Raw genomic sequence first — 27,431 nt, 5'->3', positions numbered from 1 at the left:
AGGACTTTTTATTTAGATCTTTTGTTTTTTGCTGTGTTGTGCAAGAGTGAAGCTAAACTAGATAGCTTCAGAAACTGGAGCCAGTAGACATTAAACACACTTTCCCAGCTGTAGTTCTGTTCTTCAGTGTTCATAAAGAATATGTGTAGTGATTAAGCTCATAGACTTAGGAAGACTCTGAAGTTATCTTACCTAAATTCAAATTTTAGCTCTCTCTCTCTCTCTCCCTTGTTAGTAGGCCTATCTGAACAAAATAGCATCATGCTACAGGAATTAACTGGCATAGCCCTTATGAAATACTTCTTCACCACCACCATTAACCACATTAAAGTGCTTTTTGATTTTTATTCTATCTTATTGCTTATTGTATTAAAGAACTTTCAAAGAGGTTGGGAGCATGTTTTACACAGCATTGTAGTGAGATTAAAGATAGCACAGCGGGTAGGGCGTTCGCCTTACACGCGGCCAACATGGCCGACCCGAGTTCGATTCCTCCGCCCCTCTCGGAGAGCCCCGCAAGCTACTGAGAGTATTCGATATGCCAGACACAGTAACAACAAAGTCTCCAATGGAGACGTTACTGGGCCTGCTCGAGCAAATCGACGATCAACGGGAGGGCCTTTACCTTTACTTTATCTTATTAAAGATTAAAATAATTTTCCCTTTATACTGTAGTGGTTATAACAAAATATTTGCATCATGAATTTTTTGATATCTTATTATCTCATTCCTACTTTGGACAAACTTGCAGGCTATCGAATGTAGCCTGCCCACAGGGCAGAGTCTGACAAACTCCCCGTGGCGTACCAAATATGCCAAATACCAGTAACAATGATGGGTCTCATTCTCCTAAAGAGCCGTGAATATAATCTCAGGGCTAGGATGAAAGAGACATTACTGGGGCCTGCTCGAGGCAATCGACGAATAACAGGATGATGAATGAATGAATGAATGAATGAATTTTTTATGATCCATGAGCCCTAGAATATTGAAGGGAAAGAGCCACTGGAAACTGAAAGAACAAATAGAAAAATACTGAATTTCGTACCGTGATGTTGCTTTAAGATGGTGACTTTCATTGGATCCAGATAGATGCATAGTGCTGTTGGCCAGGTTCTTGCCTTGCATACAACTGACCAGGGTTCAGTCCACAGCACCCATTTGCCCTGAGCCTGACTGGAGTGATCCTGAGTGCAGGGCAAGGATTAAGTTCTGAGCACCATCAGGTATGATCCCAAAACAAAACAAAAGATGTTAATCTTTGTGTCAAGAAAGCATTAAACATTATCTTCTGTCGTCTCCATAGTCCTTAATCATTTACTAGTTTTCTCCACATACATTTTTTTCTCCCCTTCTCTTCCTGTTGTTGTAGCTGTATTGCTGCTATTAGGTTTTGCACAATTGGTCACAGTACACTGGAGATAGCACACTTGTTATGTCAGGATTCATAGCAGCAGTGCTCCCAGGATCACAGCCGACAGTGTGGAGCAGCCCTGGGAAACAGACTGTGGGCCTGTGGCCTACCGTCCACAGGGCAAGTGCTCTTACTGCTGAGCCCTCCACCAGCGCTCTCCACCTCATTTGTGTCACACAGATCACCCAGTGTCAGAGACAGTATTCCTGTCTTAAATAGTAGGATTATTTTTTCTTTTTGGGTCACACCTGACGATGCACAGGGGTTACTCCTGGCTCTGCACTCAGGAATTACTCCTGGTGGTGCTCAGGGGACCGTATGGGATGCTGGGAATCGAACCCAGGTCAGCCACGTGCAAGGCAAATGCCCTACCCACTGTGCTATCACTCCAGCCCCAGTAGAATATTATTGAATTTATTCCTGGGACCAGAAGAAATGCTATAGAACCCTAGAACAGATTCTAAGGCAGGATTACGAAGACATTTTAGAGTCTTGTTAAAAATAACGTTGTCGGGCTGGAGAGATAGCACAGCGGGTAGGGTGTTTGCCTTGCACGTGGCCGATCCGGGTTCGATTCCCAGCATCCCATATGGTCCCCTGAGCACCGCCAGGAATAACTCCTGAGTGCAGAGCCAGGAGTAACCCCAGTACATCACCAGGTGTGACCCAAAAAAGAAAAAAGAAATAACGTCTACTCATTTACTAGTTTTCCCCTAAAGATACCTGGATTCTGATTCTGACTTAGTAACCTTCTTATAGAGCATCTACTAATGCGATTGGAGAGATAGTACCAGGGGTTAAGGTGATTGCCCTTCATGCACTGGGTAGATCGCTGGCACCACAAATGGTTCCCCACACACTACCAGGCAGGAGTAGTCCCTGCCACAGAGCGGTGAGTAAGTTCTGAGCATAGCCAAATCTGACCCAACCTCTCCCCCCAGTGAAAAATAGAAAATTTATTAGGAAATAATTTTCTGTATATTTGATATTTTGTTTAGTGAAGATTGATTAGTAAACCTCCTTGTACCCCCTCAAAGAACAACATATTGAGAAAATATTCAGGGGAAAAATCATCACTCACTTGCATAAAATTGGCAGGCCTAAAAGAGTGTCATACATAGTTATTTCATTATTTTTTAACTATATTTTAATTATTGTTTATTCAGTTTTGTTTTGGGGTCCCATCTGGTGATGCTCAGATTATTCCTGGTCCTGCTAAGGGGACCATATGGGAAGCCGAATGCAAGGCAAGCATCCTACCCCCTGCACTATAGCTTAGGCCCCAAGTTATTTTAAGTTCTAATGAATCGTTTAAATAGTTTCAGTTGACAGGGGCTGGAGCTATAGCATAGGAGGTGGGGTGTTTGCCTTGCACAATGCTGACCCGGGTTGGATTTCCAGCATCCCATATGGTCCCCCGAGCACCACCAAGGGTAGTTCCTGAGTGCAGAGCCAAGAGCAATCCCTGAGCATTGTTGGATGTGACCCAAAAAAGCAAAAAAAGAAAAAAAAATAGTTTTAGTTGAAAGAGTTTCCTAACTTTTTGGTGGGGTCGGGAGGGGGGGAGGGGGCAGACATGAAGGCACACTCAGCAATGCTCAGGGGTCACTCCTGGCTCTGCACTCAGGAATTACTTCTGGTGTTCAAGGGACCGTATAGAATAACATGAAAAGAACCCAGATCTGCTTCAGGGATTGAACCCAGGATGGGTGTGCAAGACTCACTCTCTCTCTCTCTCTCTCTCTCTCTCTCTCTCTCTCTCTCTCCTCTCTCTCTCTCTCCCCTCCCTCTCTTCCCGCTTTCCTCCCCCACCCCATGTGGTTTGCAATACAGATACTGCCTGCTGTACTCTCTCTACATCCCCTCCTAACTTATTTTTACAAACCCAGCGTAACACTCTTACCAAAATCTGAGAGATGTGTGTGTATAGGCCTGAATAACGAATTTCGAAATGGATAAATACATATTTTAAAATAAACTCAAGATTTAATGAAAACCTAAACGTTTCGATAGGAATCAGTTCTGTTCAAGATGGGTATTTTGTTCAAGTACTAAGAGTTAATGTTTAGAGGTGGGGATGTGGCTAAGTTAAAGTGCATGTCTTGCATGCATGAAAGCTGGGTTAAGTCCCTGGCCCTGGGGGGTGGGCAGGGAACTTTGTCAGGTAGGCTTGGTTATATGCATGTCCTTTTTTCGTAGTTGAATTGCTGTGAGATAGACCCTTACAAAGCTGTTCATGATTAGGTTTTAGTCATACAGTGTTCCAACACCCATCCCTCCACCAGGGTCCATTTCCCAGTACCAGTGACCAGTGTTTCCCAAGTTCCCTCCCACCAAACCCTCACCCCCCAGCCTGCCTCTATGACAAGCACTCCTCCTCCTTCTCATCCTCCTCCTCCTCTCTCCCTCTCTCTCTCTCATCTCTCTCTCTTGCTCATCCATACACGCACGCACAAGCATTTTGGTTTGCAATACAGATACTGGAAGATATCTGGAGTCCTTACAATACTGTGCGCAGTATGGTCATTCTTGGTTTCTTCAGTGTCTTAAGAAAGTCCTTTGTAACTAAAGAGACATTTCTGGGAGGTTGAATTAAGGACTAAATGTTGCTCACAGACACAACTTTGTCTCAAAAAGTTTAAGCTAGTGGCTGGAGAGATAGTACAGTGGGTCAGGGAATTATAAAGAAGGGGTCAGATTATCTTCTTGGAATACAAATATATTCATATATTAATCTGGTCCCTAAAGCATTTTGTAAATGTACATTGGAACCTGTTGAAGTGATTTTAATTTAGAACTATTTTGCTTAGCAGCTATCTTGATTTTCGTGTGCGCACATGCGTGTGTGTGTGTGTGTGTGTGTGTGTGTGTGTGTGTGTGTGTGTGTGTTCCCATCTGGATATGCGATGTCTATAGTCCTCTTTCTATAATTTCTGAACCCTGCAAGGCAGGCAGACTCCTCACCACTGTACTATCTCTCCGTCCCTATAGATTTTAATTTCATTTAGTTATTTACTTTTTGGTGGGGGCTAAGACTCCCAAGCACTGCTTAGGAGCTCAGGGGCCACTTCAGGCAGGATTCTGCCAACCGGGTTGAGTGACTCAGTACTAGGCTTCCCTACTTGCGTAATGCTGGTTGGTCTAATGGTACTTGATTTTGGGTCGAAGGACTCTAGGACCACACCCTGCTATGCTCAGTGGGGCTTCTAGGGTTGGGTAAGAGGTGGGATATGCTGTGGTGGGAATTGAACTGGGGTCCTGCACATGCAACCCATGTGTCCCTGATCCCTGTGCCACCTCATCTCCCCTGCCCTAGATTTTTCATTTAATTTTTGTTTCATCTGAGGTAATGAAGGAATATTTTCCTAGAATTTGATCTGGTTATTCGGTATCCTCCTCCCAATTTCTGACTTTCACCCTATCCAAGAATACACCCACAGCTGAGAGAACTAGGAGAATAGGGAGTGAAATTATTGTAAAGTCTCCTGCTTCCCTCAGATGGACTTCTGCATCATAAACGTTTTATTGACATTTAAGCGAACATATACAGATTGCGAGTGTACGGGATTTTCACACAGTGAACACATGTATGTGACCAACTTTTGCTTTTAATTGAAAAAAAGGTTGCTGCTGAGTAGCTGTAAATGATTAAGTTTTATTCACCAGTGTTCTGAAAGGACTATTCTCATTGAAAACAAAACCATGTCTGTCAATGAAAGATTGTAGTAAGCCAAGTTCTCCCCCCAGTTTTGTTGAGTTATAATGGCGGCATTGTTTAAGGTACACAATGTGATGATTTTATGTATGCGTATAATTAGTAAGCCAAGTTTTAAGTGTGTTTTTATCTAAATTAAATATTAAAGGACTTTTATCCAAGTATTTTATTGGATGTTTATTATGTGTCATGCTTTATAACAAGGGATATATTTACATGTTGTTTAATTCTTAGAAGTCTGGATGCTATTACAATTTTAATTTTTTTTGTCGGGGGAGGATGGCACCCAGCAATACTCAGGGGCAACTTCTGACCCTGTAGTCAGAAGTTGGCAGCATTGGGGGGACCATATAAGATGCTGGGGATTGAACCCAGGTGGGCTAAGTGCAAAAATAGCTCTGCCTGCTGTACTGTCTCTCCAGCCCACTATTTTCATTTTAGATGAATATGAACTGAAGACACCACGGGTATGAAGCTGAAGATCCTAAATCTGGTCATTCTAATTCCAGACCCCGTGCATTCACTAATTTCATCACTCAGTTTTCACCATGTGTCTATGTAATATATTTTCTCTATGATAAATATTGTCAGAGTTTTCCTGATTGAGTATGGTGTGAATTTTTTTGTTCTTTATATCAAAGAATAAGGAAATTATTTTAAATATGAATGGGGCCTTTCGATTCAGTTCCTAGCACAATTACAGTGATTAATTTGTAAGTTTATTGAAGGAGTCCTTGAAGTGAAGGGAGTGAGCTCTTGAAGATCCTGGAAGAAATAAGGTTTCTACCCACTGTGTTACTGGGGGAGGCCGCGTACCACCCCCCCACACACAGCACCCCTTTGCTATTGAGCCACATTCCCAGCCCCTCTTCCCTTGTCCTGAGGCAAAGAGATAGGAAAAAACTGCTTGAAAGTATTCCCATTTGCACCTATCTTTAAAAAGGATTATCTGCACTGGTTTTCCCTCTATTGTGTGTTGTTTGTATTATTCTCATAATGATCTAAACAAAAAAATTAAAAACTCTGGAAATTGAATATGAAGATTACAATCACATCTTATTTCTTAGTAATAGGTCAGGTTCTACCTTCTAGTTATAGATTTGGACACACTTGTATCTCGCTTCAGCCAGATCTTCTTAATTTATATCTTGGAATAATTATCACTCTGGAATTATGCATTCTTCACAGTGTTCACAGTGAACCTTTTACTTTTGTCCCTTTATTTACTGTATTTTAATTACCACTGGTTCTATTAGATACACAGTAGTGGGACCAGAGAGGTAACTCAAAGGTCTGAGCATATGCTTTGCATATAGGAGTTCTGGGTTCTGTCCTTGATACTCCATGGACGCCTGAACACGATAGGCACCTCCTGAAAACGAATGGTAAATACACAGATTTTTTGACCTGCGAAATGATAATTTCATGATTTCATGAAAATGAGCAATCATTTAAGTGAAGAGTTAAGGAATATTAGGCAAGATAAAAACAAGCTGCTAAGGGAGGGTGAGAGAGAGAGCTCAGAAATCTAAGTGTATCCTTTAAATGAAAGATTCCCAGATTCAATCTCTGGCACTACAAGTTCCCTTGAGCACAGAGCCAAACACTTCTGGGTGTGACCCCCAAAACAAACAAATATACAAAAAGGTGCTAAAGGCGAACCAGTTTGGAATGTTTATGAAAGGTGTGTTTGAGTTATGAGCAAATGGGTAAACGAAACAAGATGTGATGGGAATGAGATAAGAGTCTAATTCTGATAGTCCTCATATATTATTAAAGAGATTTGTAGGGGCTGGAGCATAGGTAGCACAGCGGGTGGGGCATTTGCCTTGCATGTGGCCTACCCGGGTTTGATTCCCAGCATCCCATATGGTCCCCTGAGCACCACCAGGAGTAACTCCTGAGTGCATGAGCCAGGAGTAACCCTGTGCATCACCAGGTGTGACCCAAAAAGAAAAAAAAAATCTGTATTTTCATTGAGAGTACCACTTCTAGGGTGTGATAAGTTCATATACCTTTAGTGCTGGTGAGAACAACTATGAATGGTACTAAATATAAACAAAACCCAACAGCTCTCTGAAGTCATTACAGAATGCAAAATTGGGAAAGGATATCATAACTTTCAAGATTGGAAAGGGTGTCAAGACAGTAAAGTGGTATAGGATAAACTTTCTGTTCTACTGTTTCTGGCATAAGGACAGGACACATTTAACAGTTAGAGCAGCTAAAACATCAGTGAAAAACACTTAACATCTTCCTGACCTTTAAGAATTAGGGAATTTGAGAAAACTCAAACAACTGAAAATTTAATAGTACTTTAGTAATAAGAGAAGGAAAGCAAGGATGATGGAAAGGTTATAACACGTGTGTGTAAACTATGTCTAAATAACTACAGATCTCTAAATCACACATTTTCAGGACCCCTAAATTGCACAAGATACTTCAATGAAGAACTAAAAAACTGAGTATAAATTTGAGGTGGGCGTGGGTAAGAGAGGGGGGGATGTGTGTGTGGAGAAAAAGAGAGAGGGGGGGGGAACAGTGGGTACAGTTGGTAGAGTGCGGGCCCAACACAGGCTCAGTCAATCTCTGGCACCCCATATGGTCTCCCAGGCAGAGTTATCCCTGAGTGCAGAGTCAGGAATAAGCCTGAGCATTGCTGGGTGTGATTCCAAAACAATTTTTTTTAATTGATTCACTGTGAGGTACAGTAATAAAACTTTCATGCTTGAGCTTCAATCGTGCAGTCATCAAACACCCATCCCTTCACCAGTGCATGTTTTGCATCACCAAAATCCCAGTACCCCCACCCCCCTCATTCCACACCTTCCCCTGCCTGTGTGGCAGACAATTTGCACAATACTCTCTTCCTCTACTTTAGCTACCTTTGATATTTCGAGACCAGACCCACCAACATTCATACCTGCTGAAAACACAATGCTAGACAATGTGTTTTGTATTGCTTGTTATGATACAATATAATGTCGCAGCCACACACTCCAGGAGTTTTAACATTTTAATAATTAGGGTCTGAAGAAATTGCTGCAGCAAGTTGCTCGGGTCCAAGATTCATTTGTGTGTCTCTGGATCATGGCCGTGTGGGAGTTTAAGTAGACAGTGGCCGGATGTGGCATCCCTTGAGAGTCCCATTGGTGTGAGGGGAAAGAGAAGGGCCCACTCCTCCCCAGTTCTGAACTCTGCCATCACACTAGAGTCCCTTGATGAGCTGTATATCTCTATATCTCTATATATTCTGATTGACTTGATTCTGTTGAGGCCCTGGCACTTTCATTTCTTAAAGGAGGCAGTTATCAGGGCAGGAGAGATAGTACAGTACTCTTTCCTTGCATATACTTGACCCAGGTTCCATCCCTCATAGCACATACTGTCCTTGAGCCCACCAGGACTGATCCCTGTGCCTAGAGCCAGGAGTGAGCCCTGAGCACTCTGGGTGTGACCTCAAAACCCATTCCAGTTCCTCAGAATGGAGGCAGTAACACCTTACTGCTCGCTGTTAGGGAGGTGGCCATTTTATGAATAATGCTTGGATTCCTGAAGTTCTTCTTTTAAATAAATATTTGGAGGGGGTCTGTTTGAAATGATGTAGGGAAAAATGGATGAGATAAGACTTGATTGGTCTTCATCAAAAAGAGTTGGAGAATAATGTGTTTTCCCAATTTAGAAATGGTAACATGTAGGGTCTGGAGAGATAGTACAGCAGGTGGGATGCTTGTCTTGCACGCAGCTGACCCAGGTTCAATTCCTCCATCCCATATGGTTCCCAAGGACCACCAAGAGTAACTCCTGAGTGCAGACCCAGGAGTAAAGCCCTGATCATTGTTGGGTGTGGCCCACAAACAAAAACTAAAATATTAGATAGTAACATGTATATATATTCATGATAGATACATAGTCATTTCTATATATAATCATATAAATTTGTTGTTGGGTCATATGTGGTGGCACTCCTGGCTCTGTGCTTGGTTGCTCTTAGCAATGCTTGAGGGACCATGTGATTCTAGGAGTTGAACCTGAGCCTTCTGCTTGCAGAGCATGCACTCAACCCATTGTGCTATCTCTCTAGCCTGTATTTGTCTTTATTGCCAAAGTTATAAACATATATATGTATAAAATAGAAATTATTTAGAGTAGAGGGAACCAGGAAGCTAAATGAAATCTGTTGTGGGTGGATTCCATTTCCTGCCCTTTTGTTTCTTTTTTTTTTTGCTTTTTGGGTCACACCTGGCGATGCACAGGGGTTACTCCTGGCTCTGCACTCAGAGTTACTCCTGGCAGTGCTCAAGGGACCATATGGGATGCTGGGAATCGAACCCAGGTCGGCCACGTGCAAGGCAAATGCCCTACCCGCTGTGCCATCGCTCCAGTCTCTGCCCTTTTGTTTCTTGCTCCACATAAATGTTTAAGTCCTACCCCCTGGTATCTCAGAATGTTACCTTGCTTGGGAATAGTGTTATTGTAAATGTAATTAGATTTAACTAGTAGCTAGTCAATCACTTTTGAAGGCAGGAGTTTATTATAAGCCCAGCTGGCACCTGGAATTTCTGAAGTTATAGTTATAGTTATAGTTATAGGGGGGAGACTCTCCAGTGAGCTGTGAGGGGTTTCTGTGACATATGTTGTACATACAGATTCAAATGTGTCTGAAGATTTAGAGTTGGCTGTGGGCTGGAGCACATACTTGGCATGTGGGGGAATAATTTTTTTTCTTTTTTTTTTTTCTGTCGGGAGTGGGGTGGGGGAGGACCACACCTGACAGTGCTTAGGGCTTATTTCTGGTTCTGTGCCTTGGTACAGTGAGTATCCCTAGGTTTGATCTCCTGAACCACTTGGTTCCTAAGCACTTCCAGGAATGATCAACCCTGATCATAGTTCAGAATTTGAGGTGTGTGTGTAGGGGTGAGGGAGAATGAGAGAGCAAGAGAGAGAGAGAAGGAGAGAGAAGAGTGTCAGAGTTGGTCTGTTTTTATATATTAATTATTAGCATCCTAGAGAAATTAAGGGTGAATATATTTGGATGTACATCTCCATTTCAGTGGATTTAGAAATGAAAGAGCAAGCACCTTAGAAGAACAAGTGGTCAGCCGAATTGGGAAGCCAAGGAAACTGGCTATGTTCATGGGAAAAATTATAATATATTCTAGCAGTCTCAGATTGGAGAAGCCCTGCAAAAGATATTATTAAACCATACTTCAACTTTTTATCTATTTTTTTCTAAAGATACTATTAAACCTTGCTTCAACTTTCTGCCTATTACTATTTTTTTCCCAACACCAGCTAAATATGGCAACAATGACAAAAATCAGAACCAGTTTGCTCTTCAGCATGTATTCTTGAGCATATATCTTGCTTGCTTGTCTTGCTTCTACTCTGGGGAAGCCTATGGTCTCTCTTGAACAAGTACTTCCTCTATTTCTCTCCCCTCAAATCATTCTAAGTTTCATTCAGTAAAAACTATCTCGCGAGAGAAAGAGAGAGAACGCACCATGTCTAAGGTTTCCTGTAATAGTACAGGAAGTGATTATAGATTCAAGTAAAAATTTTACCTATAGTTTTATTCAAGTAAATATAGCTATATAATTTGGGATAATTTATTTCCTTTTTCTTTGGGCCCTCCATTTTCCCCACCCCACCATAAATGAGAACCAGTATATTGCTATCATAGGTTTTGTGATGATTAAATAAGATCATAATCCTTGTAAAATAATGAATAGGGTTTTTTTTGGCTTTTGGGGCCACACCCAGCGATGCACAGGGGTTACTCCTGGCTCTGCACTCAGGAACTACCCCTGGTGGTGCTCAGGGGACCATATCGGGAATCAAACCCGGATCGGCTGCGTGCAAGGCAAACGCCCTACCCGCTGTGCTATTGCTCCAGCCCCATGAATAGGATTCTTGGCACTTGTAAAGAGCTAATAGATGTTAACTAATAGCAGAAGAAAGGCAGTAGCTGTACGGCTGCTACATGCATGCTACTTACCCATATTTACTCCATAAAAATGCATAATATACTCCAGAGTGATAGTACAGTGGGAGCCGCATTTGCCTTGCATGCTGATGACCTGGGTTTGATCCCTGGCATCTCATATGGTCCCCTGAGCACCACTGAGAATAATTCCTGAATATAAAGCCAGGAGTAACCCCTGAGCATTGCCAGTGTGGCCCCAAACACAACAAAGTTTTAAAAATGCATATTACCTTCTATTGTACTATTATAAACTCAGTCAGTTTTAGGAATCTGATGCTCTTCATTCTCTTTTTGACTTTGGGTGTTTGAACCACACCTGGTGGTATTCAGAGACTACTCCTGGCTCAGTCCTCAGAGGTTGCTTCTGGTGGTGCTCAGGGACCATTTGGTGCTGTGAATTGCATCTGGGCCTCCCATAATCATCCACAGCCCTATAACTTATCTCCATGGCCCCATTGCTCTTCTTTTGAGGAAGTCAGAGCAGAATTAGAGAAAGCTCTGATCTGTTGGGTCTTTCATTTTTAATGTGTGCTGCCTTCTAAATCATTGAACCATTTATTCCTTTTTGTTTTAAGTCAGTCTTTTCTTTCAAAGAAACTGATTCTTTCCTCCTTTTGGTTTTAATTTTTTCTTATATAAAAGCTTTAACACTATTAAAATCTTCAAATTAGACTTGATTACTTAAAACAAATTAGGATACACAAAAACTGTATTACTGCTTGAGTAAACGACTGTATTACTGCTTGAGTGAAAGACCGTGTTACTGCTTGATTACCTATAGATTGTCTCTGAGGGAACAAAGAAATGGGTCGTGGGAGTGGAGAAACTGGAGTAGGAGGACCAGTTTCTAATGATAAACTGTGACTGTTATTTCTGAAACCCTCCAAGTTCTGTAGAATACCCAGCTCTATTACATGTTGGTAAAATAGAGCAAGGAAGAATGTGGTAAGTAATTTTCTATAGTTATTGAAACTTAGAGGGCTTAAAAACTCAAGTAATTAAATTCAGATAACAATTTGGAGATAATCCTTGTGATGGCCACACTCTGGAGTGAAGTAGATTCGCATAAATGGAAATTCTTTAGTTCCATTTGGTTGAGGACTACTGCTGGGAATTTCCAGATGCCTCTGTTTCTGATTTATGTATGACCTTGGATAAATTTCTTACTGCACTTCCTCTTCTGTCTGTGATGCAGATGAGTAGTCCTGTTGTCGTCTGGTGTGTTAGATTTTTGCAGCATAAAAATGAAATCATGTGAAAATTAACCCACTTCTGACCTTAGCCAGGCTGGAAGACTAGGATCTTAATGAATTTTTGGAGAAATGAAAGTTTTTTGGGCTACACTTGTCTTTTGAGCCACACCTGGCTCTGCTCCTGGTTCTGCACTCAGGAATTACTCCTGGCGGGCTTTGGAGGACCATATGAAATTCCGGACATTGAACCTCTGTTGACTGCATGCAAAGCAAATGCCCTATCTATTGTACTGTTGTTCTGGCCCAAAGTTCTACTTTTTTTTCTGAAATAGAAACATTTTGAAATAAGACAATTCTCAAATAGCTTTTGAAGACATGAATTCCATTTAGCACCCATGACATATCTAATTTAGATAATTAAGTTCTTACGATAGAAAATAATATTTAATTTCTGTGACATGCTGTAGACATTAACTTTAAAACAGTGAAGCTGCTTAGTTGTAAGAAACTGTGTTAATAGTATCATAGCCGATTTACTCATGGGAAATAACAGTGCTTGATATGTATAAGCAAAAACATTTTCATATCTTTATGATAGTTCTTCAAGGTAATTTTTCTTTAATAAACAGCATATCTAGGCTGGAGAGAGAGGATAGAGAGTACAGAGGAGAAGGCACTTGCCTTGCTGATGCCACACATTTCAAATCATAATACCACCTATGATCTCCTGGGCATAGCCAGCTGTGGCCCCTTCCCTTGGAGCCTGGAGTAGTTCTATGGGAAGGACCTAGCACATAGCCTGGTGTGGGTTCCCCAAACAAAATTCAATATATCTACATGGTTAAGCTGTCTTCCCATAGATTCTTATTATTAGCAAAAGAAAAAAATAACTTTATAGTGGAGAAACTATGAAGTTGTTCCTTAAGTCAGTGCTACCTTGCTTTTCTTTTTATATACTTTGCTGATTTTTTATAACTGCTATTTTTTTCCTTCCTTAGCTTTCTTTGTCTTGATACTTTATTTTTCTACCTCTGATTTTTTAAAAATTTTTATTAGTGAGACATCATGAGGTACAGTTGTAGACTTACAATTTTTTGTGCTTGGGTTTCAATTATATAATGATCAAATACGCATCCCTCCACCAGTGCCCATTTCCTACCACCACGGGTCCCAGTATCCCTCCCACCCCCCATCCCACCCATCCCACCCTGCCTCTGTGGCAGGGCATTCCCTTTTGTTCTCTCTCTCTTATTGGGTGTTATGGTTTGCAAAAGAGGCAATAGGTGACAGTCATGTTTGGTCTATAGTCTACTTTCAGCATGCTTCTCCCATCCTGGGAGGATCCTTCCAACGCCCTTTATTTGGTGCTCCCTTCTCTATCTGAGCTCCTTTTCCCCCTAGCATGTGTGATTGGCCTCCAAGCCATGGAGTAAAATTAAAAAATATGGAACGCTTCACGAATTTGCATGTCATCCTTGCGCAGGGGCCATGCTAATCTTCTCTGTATCGTTCCAATTTTAGTTTATGTGCTGCAGAAGCGAGCACTATAACTGCTATTTTTATATAAAACATTTATGTATTTAAGAAATCTACACTTCAGGGTTAAAGAAGTAAGCCTGCCATTTTCAAACAAAGAGACAAAGAGATATAGAAATAATATGTGAAGAGAGTGATACATGATTATATATTAAAACCAAGAGAATATATATGGATTAAGGTTATATGGAAATTCTTAATGCTGTTTTTGCAACTTTCCCCCCCTTTTTGGGGGGGTTTGGCTTTTTGGGTCACACCGGCGATGATCAGGGGTTACTCCTGGTTCTACACTCCTGACGATCCTGGGGGAACCATATGGGATGCCATTCTACTTGCTGTACTATTGCTCCAGCCCTTGAAACTTTCCTAAGTCTAAAGTTTTCTTAATAGTAAAGGTAACAGTAGCTGGGGTGTGGTTGGCAGGCTGGAGGGTGGAACTGGGAAATGTTGGTCAGTAGAAGGCTGCTTGCCTTGTGTATGGAAAATGTGGGTTTGATCCCTGGCTCTATAAAAATATTCATTATGTATATATATATACACACACACACACATATATATATATAGGTGTATATTTGTTTTATGCTATGTCAAAACTTAATGTTTTCTCCCTCTTGTCCTTCCCAGCTTGGTGATCCAGCTGTTTTTCCTGCTGTAATTGTGGAACATGTTCCTGGTGCTGATATTCTCAATAGTTATGCAGGTCTGGCCTGTGTGGAAGAACCCAATGATATGATTACTGAGAGCTCCCTAGATGTTGCCGAAGAAGAAATCATAGATGATGATGATGATGACATTACCCTTACAGGTATGTCACCTTTACAGGTGTGCTCCCACTAGCAGAACATTTCAGCAGAGTTTTAGGCAGTGTCCTTACCCCCTATTTTTTCTGTAAGGGAGGACAGGGTCTGGGAGATACATACAAAGAGAAGACCTCCATAGTAGACCCAAATCCATAAATTACATTGAGGAAACTGTATGTAGAACTTGGCATGATATTGGCTCTAGCAGCATCTTCAATACCAAGCAAAAAGAATAAAAATAATTACATGAAATCAAATAAAGAAGTTATGCACCACAGAAGAAATGATAACTTGAATTTAAAAACGCCCTATAGACTAGAAAAAATAATCTCTGGCTACACATCTGGCAGAGGACTAGTATCCAAGATATATAATGCACTTACAAAACTTAACAACAAAATAAACAGCCCCATTACAAAACGGGGTGAGGAGCTAAACATACTTTTCCCCAAAGACGACATACAGATGGCCAATAGGTATATGCAGAAGTGCTTTTTATCACCAGAGAAACACAAATAAAAGTAAAAGTGAGTTATTAAACTGAGAACTGGTCTTAAGTAGGATGTTTACCATGTTGGGGATGTGTGGGGGGAGAATCGGATAGGGGGACACTGGGACAATGGTGGAAGGAAGTAGGTACTCTGGTGGAGGGTGTGGTGCCAGGATGATTTATACAACAAACCCTTCCATTAATAGTATTATAAGCCACGGTGCCTAAAATAAAATAAAATGGAAAAATGGAGATATCATCTTCCACCAGTGAGACTGATACACATCAAAAATAATAGAAGCAGTCAGTGTTGGTAGAGCTGTGGCTATACAGAGCCCTCATTCACTGTTGGTGGGAATGTTGTCCGGTTCAGCCTCTGGAATATGATATAGAAACTTTTTTAAAAGTTAAGAACTGAGGGCTGAAGCAAAGTACAGCAGGTAGGACCTTTGCCTTGCACACGGCAGCCCAGGTTCCGTCCCCAGCATCCCACATGGTCTCCTGAGCACTACCAGGAGTAATTCCTGAGTGCAGATCCACGTGTGACCTAAAAAACCAAAAAAAAAAAAAAATTAACTGAATTTCCGCATGACAAATTCTTCATCTTTGCATATGCTCCAAAAGTCCAAAAAGGTTATTTTGAAAAGATAGTTGCGCTCCCTATATTGACTGTAGCACTATTCACAATTGCCAAGATCCTGAGCCAGTGAGATAGTAAAGTGGGTGAGGTGCTTGTTGTATACCCTGATGACCTGGGTTTGGTACCTGGCACCACATATTGGTGCCTCTAGTGCCGTTAAACCTGAGCACAGTGCCAACAATAAGCTCTGGTTCCTCCACCTCCCATTTTTTTTTAATTGTCAAGATCTGGAAACAACTTAGATACCCAAGAATAGATGAATAGATAAAGAAATTTTGGTATATATACACAATGAAATACTACTAAGCTGTAAGAAAAATGAATCGTGCAGTTTCTAATCTATCCTGCCATATGGTGCCTCTTGGTTGTTGAATTCAGACCATTGAGGTTATTGAGGTGAAAGATTTTATTGCCATCATTCTGTATAAATCACGGGTGTGAAGGTTTTCTTGCCTCTTAAATAAGGCCATTTAATGCTTCTTGCAAAGCTGGTTTCAGAGTTGTGAACTTCTTCAGCTTATCCATGAAGCTTTCTGTCATTCCTTTGAGTAACAGACAATCTAGCAGATAGGATATGCTTTATTAAGATGTTTATTTTGTTCAGCTTATTTGCTATGTCCCAGCATTTTCTTTGGACCTGTACGTTTCCTTTGTTTCTGTTACGAATCTTAATGAGATCCTCTTTGTATATAAGTTCCTACTGTTCTCAGGAGTCTGTCCCTGTCTTTGGCTTTGTCATTTTAATTACAGTGTTTTGGAGTTTTCCTATATGGGTTTATTTATTTTAACTCGAACTCTTTGAACGTCTTGAATCTGGGTGTGTGACTCAATCTTCAACTTGGGAAAATCTCAGATATAATTTCTATGACCAATAGTTCTTCATCTTGCCTTTCTGTTCCATAGGGACACCCATGAGTTTTATATTGTTCTTCTTGAACTCTTCCCATAATTCTCTGATACATTCTTCAGTTCCTTTCAGACATTTTCCCATCTTCTGTTACTTATTGATGATTTCTTACATCGTTAAGCTCACTGATTTGTTTTTCAGCTTCTCTCACTCTACTATGAGACCTTGAGTGAGATTTTTATTTTATCTACCATGTTTTTCAGCACTGTCACTCCTACTGTTATTTTCTCATGTCTTCTCTCATAATTCTTTCTTTATTGGAGATCTGCATTATTTTTTCTTTCATTTCATTAAACAGCTTCCTTCGAAATTGTCATTGAGAGACTATAGACCTGTTGGGTACTAGGGGACCCTTATAGAATATTATCCTCACCCATTAATTTTGATGGACTCCTCCATGCGTTCATTAGATCTGCTGAGCACTGAGGGCTATGGGTGAGGGCCTGGCTTTGTGTAGGCCGAGGTTGCAATTTAAATCCTACATTGCCAGTTCTGCTTGGATCCTGTGCTGCTGTGTTTATGTTGAGCCCAGCTGCTATTGAACTTCTGTAGAAGGAATCTCTGCTTTCTTCTTTTATATAGAGTTCCCAGTGATTCACCCTGGTCCTTTGGCTGCAGTTCTTGGGTTTGGGCCCTCCAGTATTCACAGTTCTGCTCTTCCCCACCCCACTCTGACTCAGCTTATTCTCTAACTAAATCGATAGATAACTCCTCCACGGTGTGGGTGTGGGGTGAGAACACACTGTTTTGTCTTTGTCAGGTGCTCCATAGGGTCAGAAGTCTCTGCCTGAAGGGCTGGTGGAAATAGGCTTCTGTGCCTGTAGCTGCAAAGGTGCATCCCACTCTTTCTGCCTGGGAGACTGTGAGGCACTGGACCAGCTACCCGCGCAGGCTCTGTGCAGTGGAGACCACAGTGTATTTGCAACCTACAAATTTCACTGCACTTACAGTGCCTCCATGGTCAGCCTCTGCAGTCGGCTCTCCAAACTTCTAGGTATAGGATCCAGCAGATGACTGTGCCCTTGCTCTTCCCACTTGGGAACACTCAGGTAGATTGCTGCTGCATTCTTTTTTTTGGGTTTTTTTCTTTTTTGCTCTTTTGCGTCACACTCGGCAATGCACAGGGGTTATTCCTGGCTCATGCACTCAGGAATTATTCCTGGCGGTGCTCGGGGGACCATATGGGGTGCTGGGAATCGAACCAGGGTCAGCTGCGTGCAAGGCAAACACCCTACCCGCTGTGCTATCGCTCCAGCCCCTGCTGCCGCATTCTTTCTCTGCAGGACCACTCACAGAATTTTTGGATCATATCTGTTTTGTCATATTCCCTACCTACTGCAATTCACAGGATACCCTTTTCTGGCATCTTGGCCTCTGCTCTGTTAATGTTATTTGTTTGTAATAGTTTGTAATAAATTCATTTATTTTTCATTTCTCATACTCTTGACACTTTGGATAAATTGCTGGTCAAATTGCTGGTCAGACATTATAGAATATCACTCAATTTTACATGTGTATTTTTTTATATTTGTACTGATATCAAGTATTTTGGCCAAGAGCACCACTGAAGGGATGAAGGAGATAGCTCAATGGACTGGAACACATGCTTTGCACACAGAAGGCTGAGTGATCCCCAGTGAACTGCCAAGAATGACCCCTGAGCACCAAATGGGGAGCAGCCCCCAAGCTCTGCTAGGTGGCCCTTAACAAAAATCACAGCAATGGCCTCATCACCTTTTTAGTACATATTAATGTACATTTTCAAAGATTTAGTTAAAATTAATTCACGGATTAAATGATTTTTGTTAATAAAACTTTCAAAATTTTCATTATTGTTCTGAACAACATAAAGAGTTTAATCAGAGGTTTCTAGCTCTTTTGGGTAATTAGTATTTCATTTGTTTGCTTGGCTTTGGGGCCATACCAGCTCTGCTCAGGAATCACTCCTAGCTGTGTTTAGGGTACCAAGTGTGGTGTTGGGGATTGAACCCAAGTTAACCATGTAAGATAAATTTTCTCTGGCCCCACTGATGAGATTTTTGCTGTTGCATTTTAATACAACTTACTTATGCCTTCATTATGGCTACTCTCTAGAAGAACCAGGATTTTCCCTAAAGGTATTTTCATTGGTTTTAATCTTTGGGGAAGAAATAGACTAGGAAAGCAGATCTGGGATCTTAAAGAAAAGGAACTGCTTCTACCTTTCAGTGCTTTATGTTCTTGAATCTTCCACTTGAAGAAGGACGAAGACAGGTCTCTTTCTTCCAGAAAAATGCAAGTGGTATTGAATGGGTACAGAGACCAAGCTATTTCTTAAAAATGTGGAAGAATTCCCTAGATTTTCTAGTTGTGTTTTTTTTTTCTCCTGCCTCTTCTTATCTTCCACCCCCAGCTTTTGTTTTCTCTTCCATTCAGTGTCATGAGAAAAAAAAAAATCCTTCTAATCTAGAGTGGGGGAGGGAGAACACAACACCCAAGAAACAGAAGGGCAAAGAGATAGTACTATTTATATGTTTGGGATTGTTCACAAGGTTTTATTTGGAAAAGATTGTGCTGCTAAAAAAAAATTTTTTTTTAATAGGGCCAAAGTGATAGTACAACAGGTCTGGGCATTTGCCTTACACATTGCTGACCAGATTCAGTCCCCAACTCCCTGTATCATTCCCCAAGCACTGCCAGGCATTAATTCCTGAGTGCAGAGACTGGAGTAACCCCTAAGCACTACTAGGTGTGTTTCCTCCTCCCCCATTTTTTTTTAACCATTTGACTAAGAACTCTTATCTATGTGGATATTCTTCTGTTGCCAATCTTTGAGGATGAAAGTGAAATTGCTAGGGGCCAGAGATAGAGCTGAAGTGGTAGAGCACATGCAAGGCATGTGCTAGGTCCTGTGTTTCATCCACAACATCATGAGGTCCTGAGCACCACAGCAAATGGCCATGGTGCCCCCACCGCATTGCTGGATGTCATCCCAATAAAAGAAAAGAAAAGTGAATTCTTTGTTTGCATTTTGTAGTGTGTGTGTGTGTGTGTGGCGGGGGGGGGGGGGGGCAGAGGGTTGGTCCAGGAGGTGCTTCTCGAACTGTATTCAGGGTCTTCAGGGGCTACCCCCACTGACATTCAGCCAACCAGATGGGTTGATGCTGGGGTCAGAAGATGCTGAACTGCTCGGGTCATCCCCTGCAGCGTAGGTGGCAGACTGAGAGTAGAGGGGTCCAGGACCACACCCACCAGTGCTGGGAGACCACAATTCCGAGGATCAAACCCAGGTTCCTGAGGCTAAAACACCTGACACCAAAGGGAAATGATTACAGAAGATGGTAGGAATTACTTTTCTACAGATGTGATAACTGTATCCATGAGTAAATCTTCTTTTTCAGACAATTTGGTTTTTGTCTCTTGTGACAATTGCTTGTTTTATAAGGTCAGACTTAAGGTTTGTAATTAACAGAAACTAAATGCCTTTAATAAATTGTTCCCTAATTTAGAAAGGGATTTAAATTAATACTTGCCAGATCCTAGCAAATCTGTTACAAAAAACTTAAAAAGTTTGAACTTATTGGTGTGTATTTATTGGTGTGTAGGATTTATTATTGAAATCAGTAAGTCATAAGACTTGTACAAAACCTTTGTCATCCATTTAATGAAGAGGCAACATTTTGTTTTAAAAATTAGACATTCCCTTTTTGTATTTTGTTTCATGTAGCATCCAACAATTTACTTTTTATTGACCTAAATTCAAAACTGAATGAAACAGATTTTACAAAGCAGATCATTGATATTAAATGTGGTTAACTTGCCTCACATTTTTTTTTAATTTTTAAAATTTTTTTTTGCTTTTTGGGTCACACCCGGCGATGCACAGGGGTTACTCCTGGCTCTGCACTCAGGAGTCACTCCTGGCCGTGCTCAGGGGACCATATGGAATATGGGAATCGAACCCGGGTTCGCCGAATACAAGGCAAATGCCCTACCCGCTGTGCTATCACTCCAGCCCCAACTTGCCTCACATTTTGAAATTCAAAAGGTACAGAGCAGGGAGCTAGATGAGATGGTAGAACACATGCCAAACTCATGAGAGATCCCCTGAGTTCTGCCCTGGGAGTACATGACTACGGTACCCCCAAGTGCATGATCTCTAGATATGACTATGGAATGGATTCCAGAGTTAACTTTCTGTTTGTCATTTGGGCTACACCCAGTGGTGCTCAGGTATAATTCCCAGCATGGTACTTGGGGAAGGGGGTGCTCCCAGAAGTTCTCTGGGGGACGATGAAGTACTAAACTGAACCCAGGGCTCTGGCATGCAAAGCATGTACTCTAGCCCTTTGACCTGTTTCCCTGGCCCAGTTCCAATGTATCAGAATAGCAAGGGACTGGCTACTTTTCATTCAAAATAAGATGTCATTTCAGAAATGTGTGCTGGTTTATATTTAAGAAACAGAAAGATGGGGGGCTAGAGCGATAGTACAGCAGGTAGGGTGTTTGCCTTGCATATGACCAACCCAGGTTCGATTCCCAGCATCCCATATGTCCCCTGAGCACTGCAAGGAGTAATTCCTGAGTGCAAAGTCAGGAGTAACCCTTGTGCATCACTGGGTGTGACCCAAAAAGCACAAAAAAAAAAGAAAGAAAGAAAGAAAGAAAGAAAAAAGAAACAAAGATACATCAAAATGAATTAAAGTGGTTACTTTAAAAAAGGAGGGAGTACAAATGAAAGGTAGCATTCATCTCAGGTACTTTGTGTGTTTTACTTTGGATCCTTGTAAAAGTTTTAATTCAAAAGAGAAAAAAAATGAGCAACTTCTAAAAATTGAAGCACAGTAGAGCATCAGCCTAATTGTCCTACTGAGTTTTTGCATAATCACACAAAGAATTATTATTATTTTTTCTTTTTAGGTCACACCTGGCAATGCTCAAGGATTACTCCTGGCTCTGCACTCAGGAATTACTGCTGGCAGTGCTTGGGGGACCATACAGGATGCCAGGGATCAAACCTAGGTCATCTGTATGCAATGCACATGCCTCATCTATTGTACTATCACTTCAGCCTCAAACTATTTCATTCTTAAATAATTAATTTTAGGCTGGGGATACAGCTCAGAGGATTGAGGTGCATGCTCTTTTGTTTTTATTTCGGGCCACCCCTGGAGGGGCACAGGGTTTGATCCTAGCTCTGTGCCCAGGAATTACTCTGTGTGATTTTCTGGGGACCTTATGGGATGCCAGGGCTTGAACCCAGGTTGGCGATGTACAAGGCAAGTGCCCTACCTATTGTACTGTAGCTCCAGCCCCCTGAAGCACATGCTTCAAATGATAGGGCATTTGACTTGCATGAGACTAACCTGGGTTCGATCCCCTGCATTCCATGTGTCTCCCCAAGCACCGCCAGGAGTAATTCCTGAGTTCAGAGTCAGCAGTAACCCCTGAGCATCTCTGGGTGTGACCCAAAAAGCAAAAACAAGAAGTGAAAGTGAAATAGCAGCATTTTGTAATCTATGATTAATATGTCTATGTTTTGAGCATCAACAGTTGATAATATCACAAAAGAGAATATCAAATGTTTGAGCTTTTTGAATGGAAGATGGTATCTTCACATATGAAACAACCTTCCCCCCGAATTTAATCAGAATTTAATTGAGCCTTTAGGACTGACTATGAGTTTAGAGGAAAATAGAAAAAAAAATGCTGCACTGCACAGTGGATTACAATTAGCAAGATCCAGACTCTGGATTCTGTGTAGCAAACAGTCTAATTTCTTCATTTGCAAGGAAAAAAATAGAGATAAGGATGATGGAGAAGTGGGGGAGTACCCCAGATCTTAAGAAAACATATCAGCTCAGCTGCAGGCAAGGCAAGAGTCCTACTTCTTATAGAATAAGAAGATAGAGATTAATAATAATAATAATAATAATAATAATAAAAAGAAGAAGAAGAAGAAGAAGAAGAATATAGAGATAGAATAAGCAGCAAGACTCTTGCCTTGCCTGCAGCTGAGCACTGCTAGGTGTGGCCTCAAATATTTCCCACCTTCAAAACAAAGTAGAAAACTTACCAGTCATTTGCACTGAGAGGACCATATTTGGATCCTGATCCAAACAAAAGACTGTTTACTCCTCCACCCATTCTGCCTGCACACATGATCATTTATGATACTTGAAACTATTTAAGACATTTGCATGTCTTTTGATATTAAGGAAATAATATTTTTTTATTGTGTGCTAATAAAGTAATCCTTGATCATATGGCTAGGAGTATATCCTGAGCACAACTGGATATGGGCCCCCCTCTCTACCAAAAAAATTTTTTTGCTTTTGATAGCTGATGGCCAAATTGTTAGACACATTCCTTTTGCTATTCCATCTACCCAGCAGACCTACTTTTTTTTTCCCCTTTCTCCAGTGCTGCCAAGTGTGACCCCAAATCAAAATCACACAACAAATAAAGTACAACTGAGCTCGATCCCAGCTATAAACTTTTAATATTTTATAAGTTTTGGTTTTGGGGCTGGAGACATTTGGGGCCCCTGGCATCACGGCAGTGCTCTGCAACCCAGCGTGTTAAAGTCTGCGAGTAGTGATTTTTTGAAAAAGTTTGAACACTCTTCCTGGTGAGTGTGATGTGCAAGACAAGCACCTTATCAACTGTGTTACCTCTCCAGCCTCATTTTTTGTATAAAATTAAAGACTTGCATTCAGCATTCATTAAGTTATATACTATCAGTTCAACCCTGGAACTTATCATTACACATGCATACACACACACACACACACACACACACACACACACACGTGCATCTTTTTTTTTTTACATTTTTTTTTCCTTTTTATTAGTGAAACACCATGAAGTACAGTTGTAGATTTACAATTTTTTGTGCTTGGGTTTCGATTATACAATGATCAAATACCCATCCCTCCATCAGTGCCCATTTTCCACCACCATGGATAATATCCCTCCCACCCCCACCCCCACCCCCATCCCACCCTGCCTCTGTGGCAGGGCATTCCCTTGTGTTCTCTCTCTCCTTTTGGGTGTTGTGGTCTGCAAAAGAGGCATTGAGTGGCAAACATGTTCAGTCCATAGTCTACTTTCAACATGCATCTCCCCTCCTGGGAGGATCCTCCAAACATCCTTTATTTGGTGCTCCCTTCTCTATCTGAGCTGCCCTTTCCCCTAGAATGCCCGGCTGGCCTCTAAGCTATGGAGTAATCCTCCTGGTGCTGATCTCAGCTATTCTTGGGTATTAATCTCATATTTTGTTACTTTATATCCCCCAGATGAATGCAATCTTTCTATGTCTATCCCTCTCTTTCTGACTCATTTTGCTTAGCATGATACTTTCACACATGTGCATCTTTAAAATTTCTATCCAGTCTTTGGACAGGGGAGATAGCACGTAGAGGAACTGAGTGCTTCCTTTGCACGAGAGAAGCATAGATTTGATCCCCCAAATTGCATGGTCCCCTGATCATGTTTTATGTGTTGGTATAAAAAGTGTTGTATATAAATAAATATCTATATTTATTATATACTTCTCTATTATCATCCCATGATTTACCAAGTGGTTCATAATATAGTTATTTGAGGCACTAAATGTTCCAACACCAGTTTTGCCACCAGTGTGACGTTGTCTCTGCCAAAGCCCCCAGTTTCCCACTCACCATCCCAGCCTGCCCCCTTGCAGACACAATCAGATTCACTTCTTATTGTTTGTTCCATTTCAAAGGTAAATGGAATTATCAAATCTTAGATCAATAAGAGTCAGTTTGTAGCAATTGTCATGTCTCACAGTGATGTTACTGAAGTCATTGTCTGAGGATCTTCTGTGCTGGTTAGTGCTAGCTGAACCTTCTGTGTTACTCTTTAGAGTCATTGAGCTTGCGTGGTCTTCTGTACAGCTTTCCAGTCAGATTTACTGTGATTCTACTGGAATGACAATACCATGAAATTCTGAGGTGTCAAGACCACACAGTCCACAAGCTATAAGATCTGCCACAATTTGGTGGCTTGGCAGTTTGATGAGGTTCACTTTTGGAGCTGGGCCGTGTCTGTGTTGGAGGGTGCTGGCTATGACTTGGCTGCTGTGTCTTCAGGCAGCAAGGGGCATGTGCCCACCCCTGTTCTGAGAAGGCAACAGAGGTCTCAGTCCTGTCTTGAGCCTGTCTGCCTAGGAAGATTCAGCAGTCCTATGTTCTCTTGGAGTTTATTAAGGGATGTACTATGGTTCAAATGACCAGAGTATGTGTTCCAGAGCAACATCTGTCCTGTAGCTCATATTCTTTTCCTTTTAATGTATTATAGTTGAAGCTTCTTGTCAAAATGGGGATGAAACTATTGAAACTATCGAGGCTGCAGAAGCTCTCCTCAATATGGACTCCCCTGGCCCAATGCTGGATGAAAAACGGCTAAGTGAGTGGTTGATTTATGAATGTTCATAATTATTACCTTGAAAATTCAGTTTCACCTTCTTTTTCTATTAGATGATATATATCAAGAGACCATGGAGAGGCCACAGAGATAGTAAAGTGGGTAAGGTGCTTGCCTTGCATGTGGCTGACCTGGGTTTGATCCCTGACACCATATATGGTTCCCTGATCATTGCCAAGTGTGACCCAAAACCAAAATAAATAGAGAGAGACCAGGGGGCTGGATTGATAGTATAGGATGTAAGGCTTTTTCTTGGCATATGGCTGGTCCTGGTTCAAATCTTTGGACACTACCAGGAGTGAATACAGAGCACAGAACCAGGCATTCCCCCCGATTATCACCAGGTGTGACTCATATACCCCCTTCATAAATGTATTTATAGTAGTAGTTGATGTGCCTTTGCTAAAGTATTCCGTTTAAACAAGAGTTTTATAAAAATTGAGGAGGCCTTTAGAAATAATAAAAAAGTAATTAAGTTGTCAAATAGCTAACTATTCAGTATGTCTTCTGTAAGACTCACTTTTTGGGCATTTATAGATGACTCTATTAGAATTTAATAATTTCTAGATAATTATGAGTGAGTAGGCAAAAATCTTTGAAAATTTTCTGACCCTTCATTGCATAAAGTTTATTGTGACATTGTTTGTCTGCTTTTATTTTAATTTTGCTGGGGAGTTTTCCAGGCCTCAAACATTCTAAACCTGGACTCCATCACTGAGCTATCTCCCTGTCCTTATTGTTCTTTTAATTTTTTATCACCCTCACTGTGTCTGTGTGTGTTTCTGTGTGTGTGTGTGTGTGTGTGTGTGTGTGTGTGTGTGTGTGTGCGCGCGCTGCTGGGTGTTTAATACACGCTTACATGCAATACAAGTCCTTTACTGCTAAGCTACAACCCTAACCCTCTTGTTCTGCTTTTACTTTAGTTTGTTTTATATTTATTTGTTTCATTTTGTTTCTGTACCCAATGGTGTTCAAGTCACCACCTTTGGCTCAGTGGTCAGGGATTATTCCCAGAGGTGCTCAGAGGACCTTACAGTGCCGGGGATTGAGCCTGGGACTCCATCATGCAAACCATCCCTCTGGCCTTTGTTCTGCTTTAAAATATATGTTCTCAGAACTGAAGCAATAGTACTTCAAATAAGGTACACCTGGCCAACCCAGGTCAACCCTCAATACCACATACCTCACCCAGTGCCCTGCCAGAAGCAATTCATGAGCTCAGAGTCAGTTTAAAAGACAATAGAGTGGGTAGGGCCTTGCCTTGCGCATGGCCAGCCTTGTTTCCATCCCCAGTTCCCCATATGCTTCCCTGATCCCTACCAGGAGTGATTCCTGAGCCAGGAAAATTCTGCCTGGTGTAAAAAAAAAAACAAAAAACAACGAAAAAAAAGAGAGAAAGAAAAGAAAATAGTCAAACTCACCAAATTGTTACTAAGTCATTTAAGGGTGTTTTTATCCTATGTATTATAGTCATGAATTAGACAATAATGTGATATACTAATGAACAGGTATTTTTTCTTTCAAGTTTATAACAATTTTGAAGGAAGTACTTTGGGTGAATAACTATAAAAGTGGAAAAATAAAGGTATTGGAGAGAAAGCAAGATGGCCTGGACGTAGAGAATATTCCAGCTGAGAATCTCAGAGATAGGCTTTCTCAAGGGAGTGTTTAGAGTGGGCTATAAATGATAATAAGCTTTTTATAAGTGAGGAATCCAGAAGGGACGTTTAAGATAGAGAGGAGGGAACTGAGCCAAAGACCACAGGCCTGTGGGGAGAAAAATTGTTAGAGATTAAAAATATGCTTCAGTGGGAGGGGGCCAGAGAGATAGTGTATTTAAGGGGTAAGGCACTCTCCTTCCATGTGGCTGACATAGTGTGGCCAGTTCATCCCTGGAACCACTTACAGTCACCTGGACACTGCCAGGAGCAGCCCCTGCACACCTCCAGGTGTAACCCATCTCTCCCCTCCCCTCCAATGGTAAAGTATAAGATTTATTTTTTGTTTGTTTGGTGGGTCCACAGATGGCAAGTACTGTTCAGTGCTCACTCCTGGCTTTGTGCTTGGGGATCACTCTTGGGCAGGGTTCAGGAAACTGGGGGTTGAACCAGTGTTGGCATGTGCAAGGCAAGCACCCTACCCACTGTACTTAATTTTACCAGTTTCTTGAAGTGTAAGATTCTTGATGTATAGGAGATGAGATTGGAAAGATAAGTCTGATAGAGATTGTGGGAACTTCAGCATGCTGTGGGTTTGGAGTTCTTAACTAATGCCCACCACCCAACTATGGGAAGATACATCAATTTTTTTCTAATTTTTAATA

The 27,431-nt window shown here is 41.3% G+C and overlaps 1 protein-coding gene and 1 non-coding gene across 4 annotated transcripts in view; one reads left to right on the top strand and one right to left on the bottom strand.

Moving 5' to 3' along the window:
* Positions 1 to 27,431, top strand: part of ELF1 (E74 like ETS transcription factor 1) — a 117,901-nt gene that overhangs the window by 75,682 nt on the left and 14,788 nt on the right. For all 3 annotated transcript variants that reach the window (XM_056109782.1, XM_056109784.1, XM_056109783.1), the window contains exons 3-4: positions 14,469 to 14,649; positions 24,983 to 25,090. In XM_056109782.1, the coding sequence (XP_055965757.1) occupies positions 14,469 to 14,649; positions 24,983 to 25,090 (289 nt within the window). The remainder of the gene's footprint in view (positions 1 to 14,468; positions 14,650 to 24,982; positions 25,091 to 27,431) is intronic.
* LOC130019427 (U6 spliceosomal RNA) lies at positions 13,747 to 13,853 on the bottom strand. The gene has a single exon (XR_008791757.1). It is a non-coding gene; the product is annotated as a U6 spliceosomal RNA (small nuclear RNA).

The sequence above is a fragment of the Sorex fumeus genome, unplaced genomic scaffold (genome assembly GCF_029834395.1).
Source record: "Sorex fumeus unplaced genomic scaffold, SorFum_2.1 ptg000008l, whole genome shotgun sequence".
NCBI lineage: Eukaryota > Metazoa > Chordata > Mammalia > Eulipotyphla > Soricidae > Sorex > Sorex fumeus.
The sequence above is the reverse complement of the archived record's forward strand: the minus strand, read 5'-3'. Positions and strand labels throughout refer to the sequence as shown.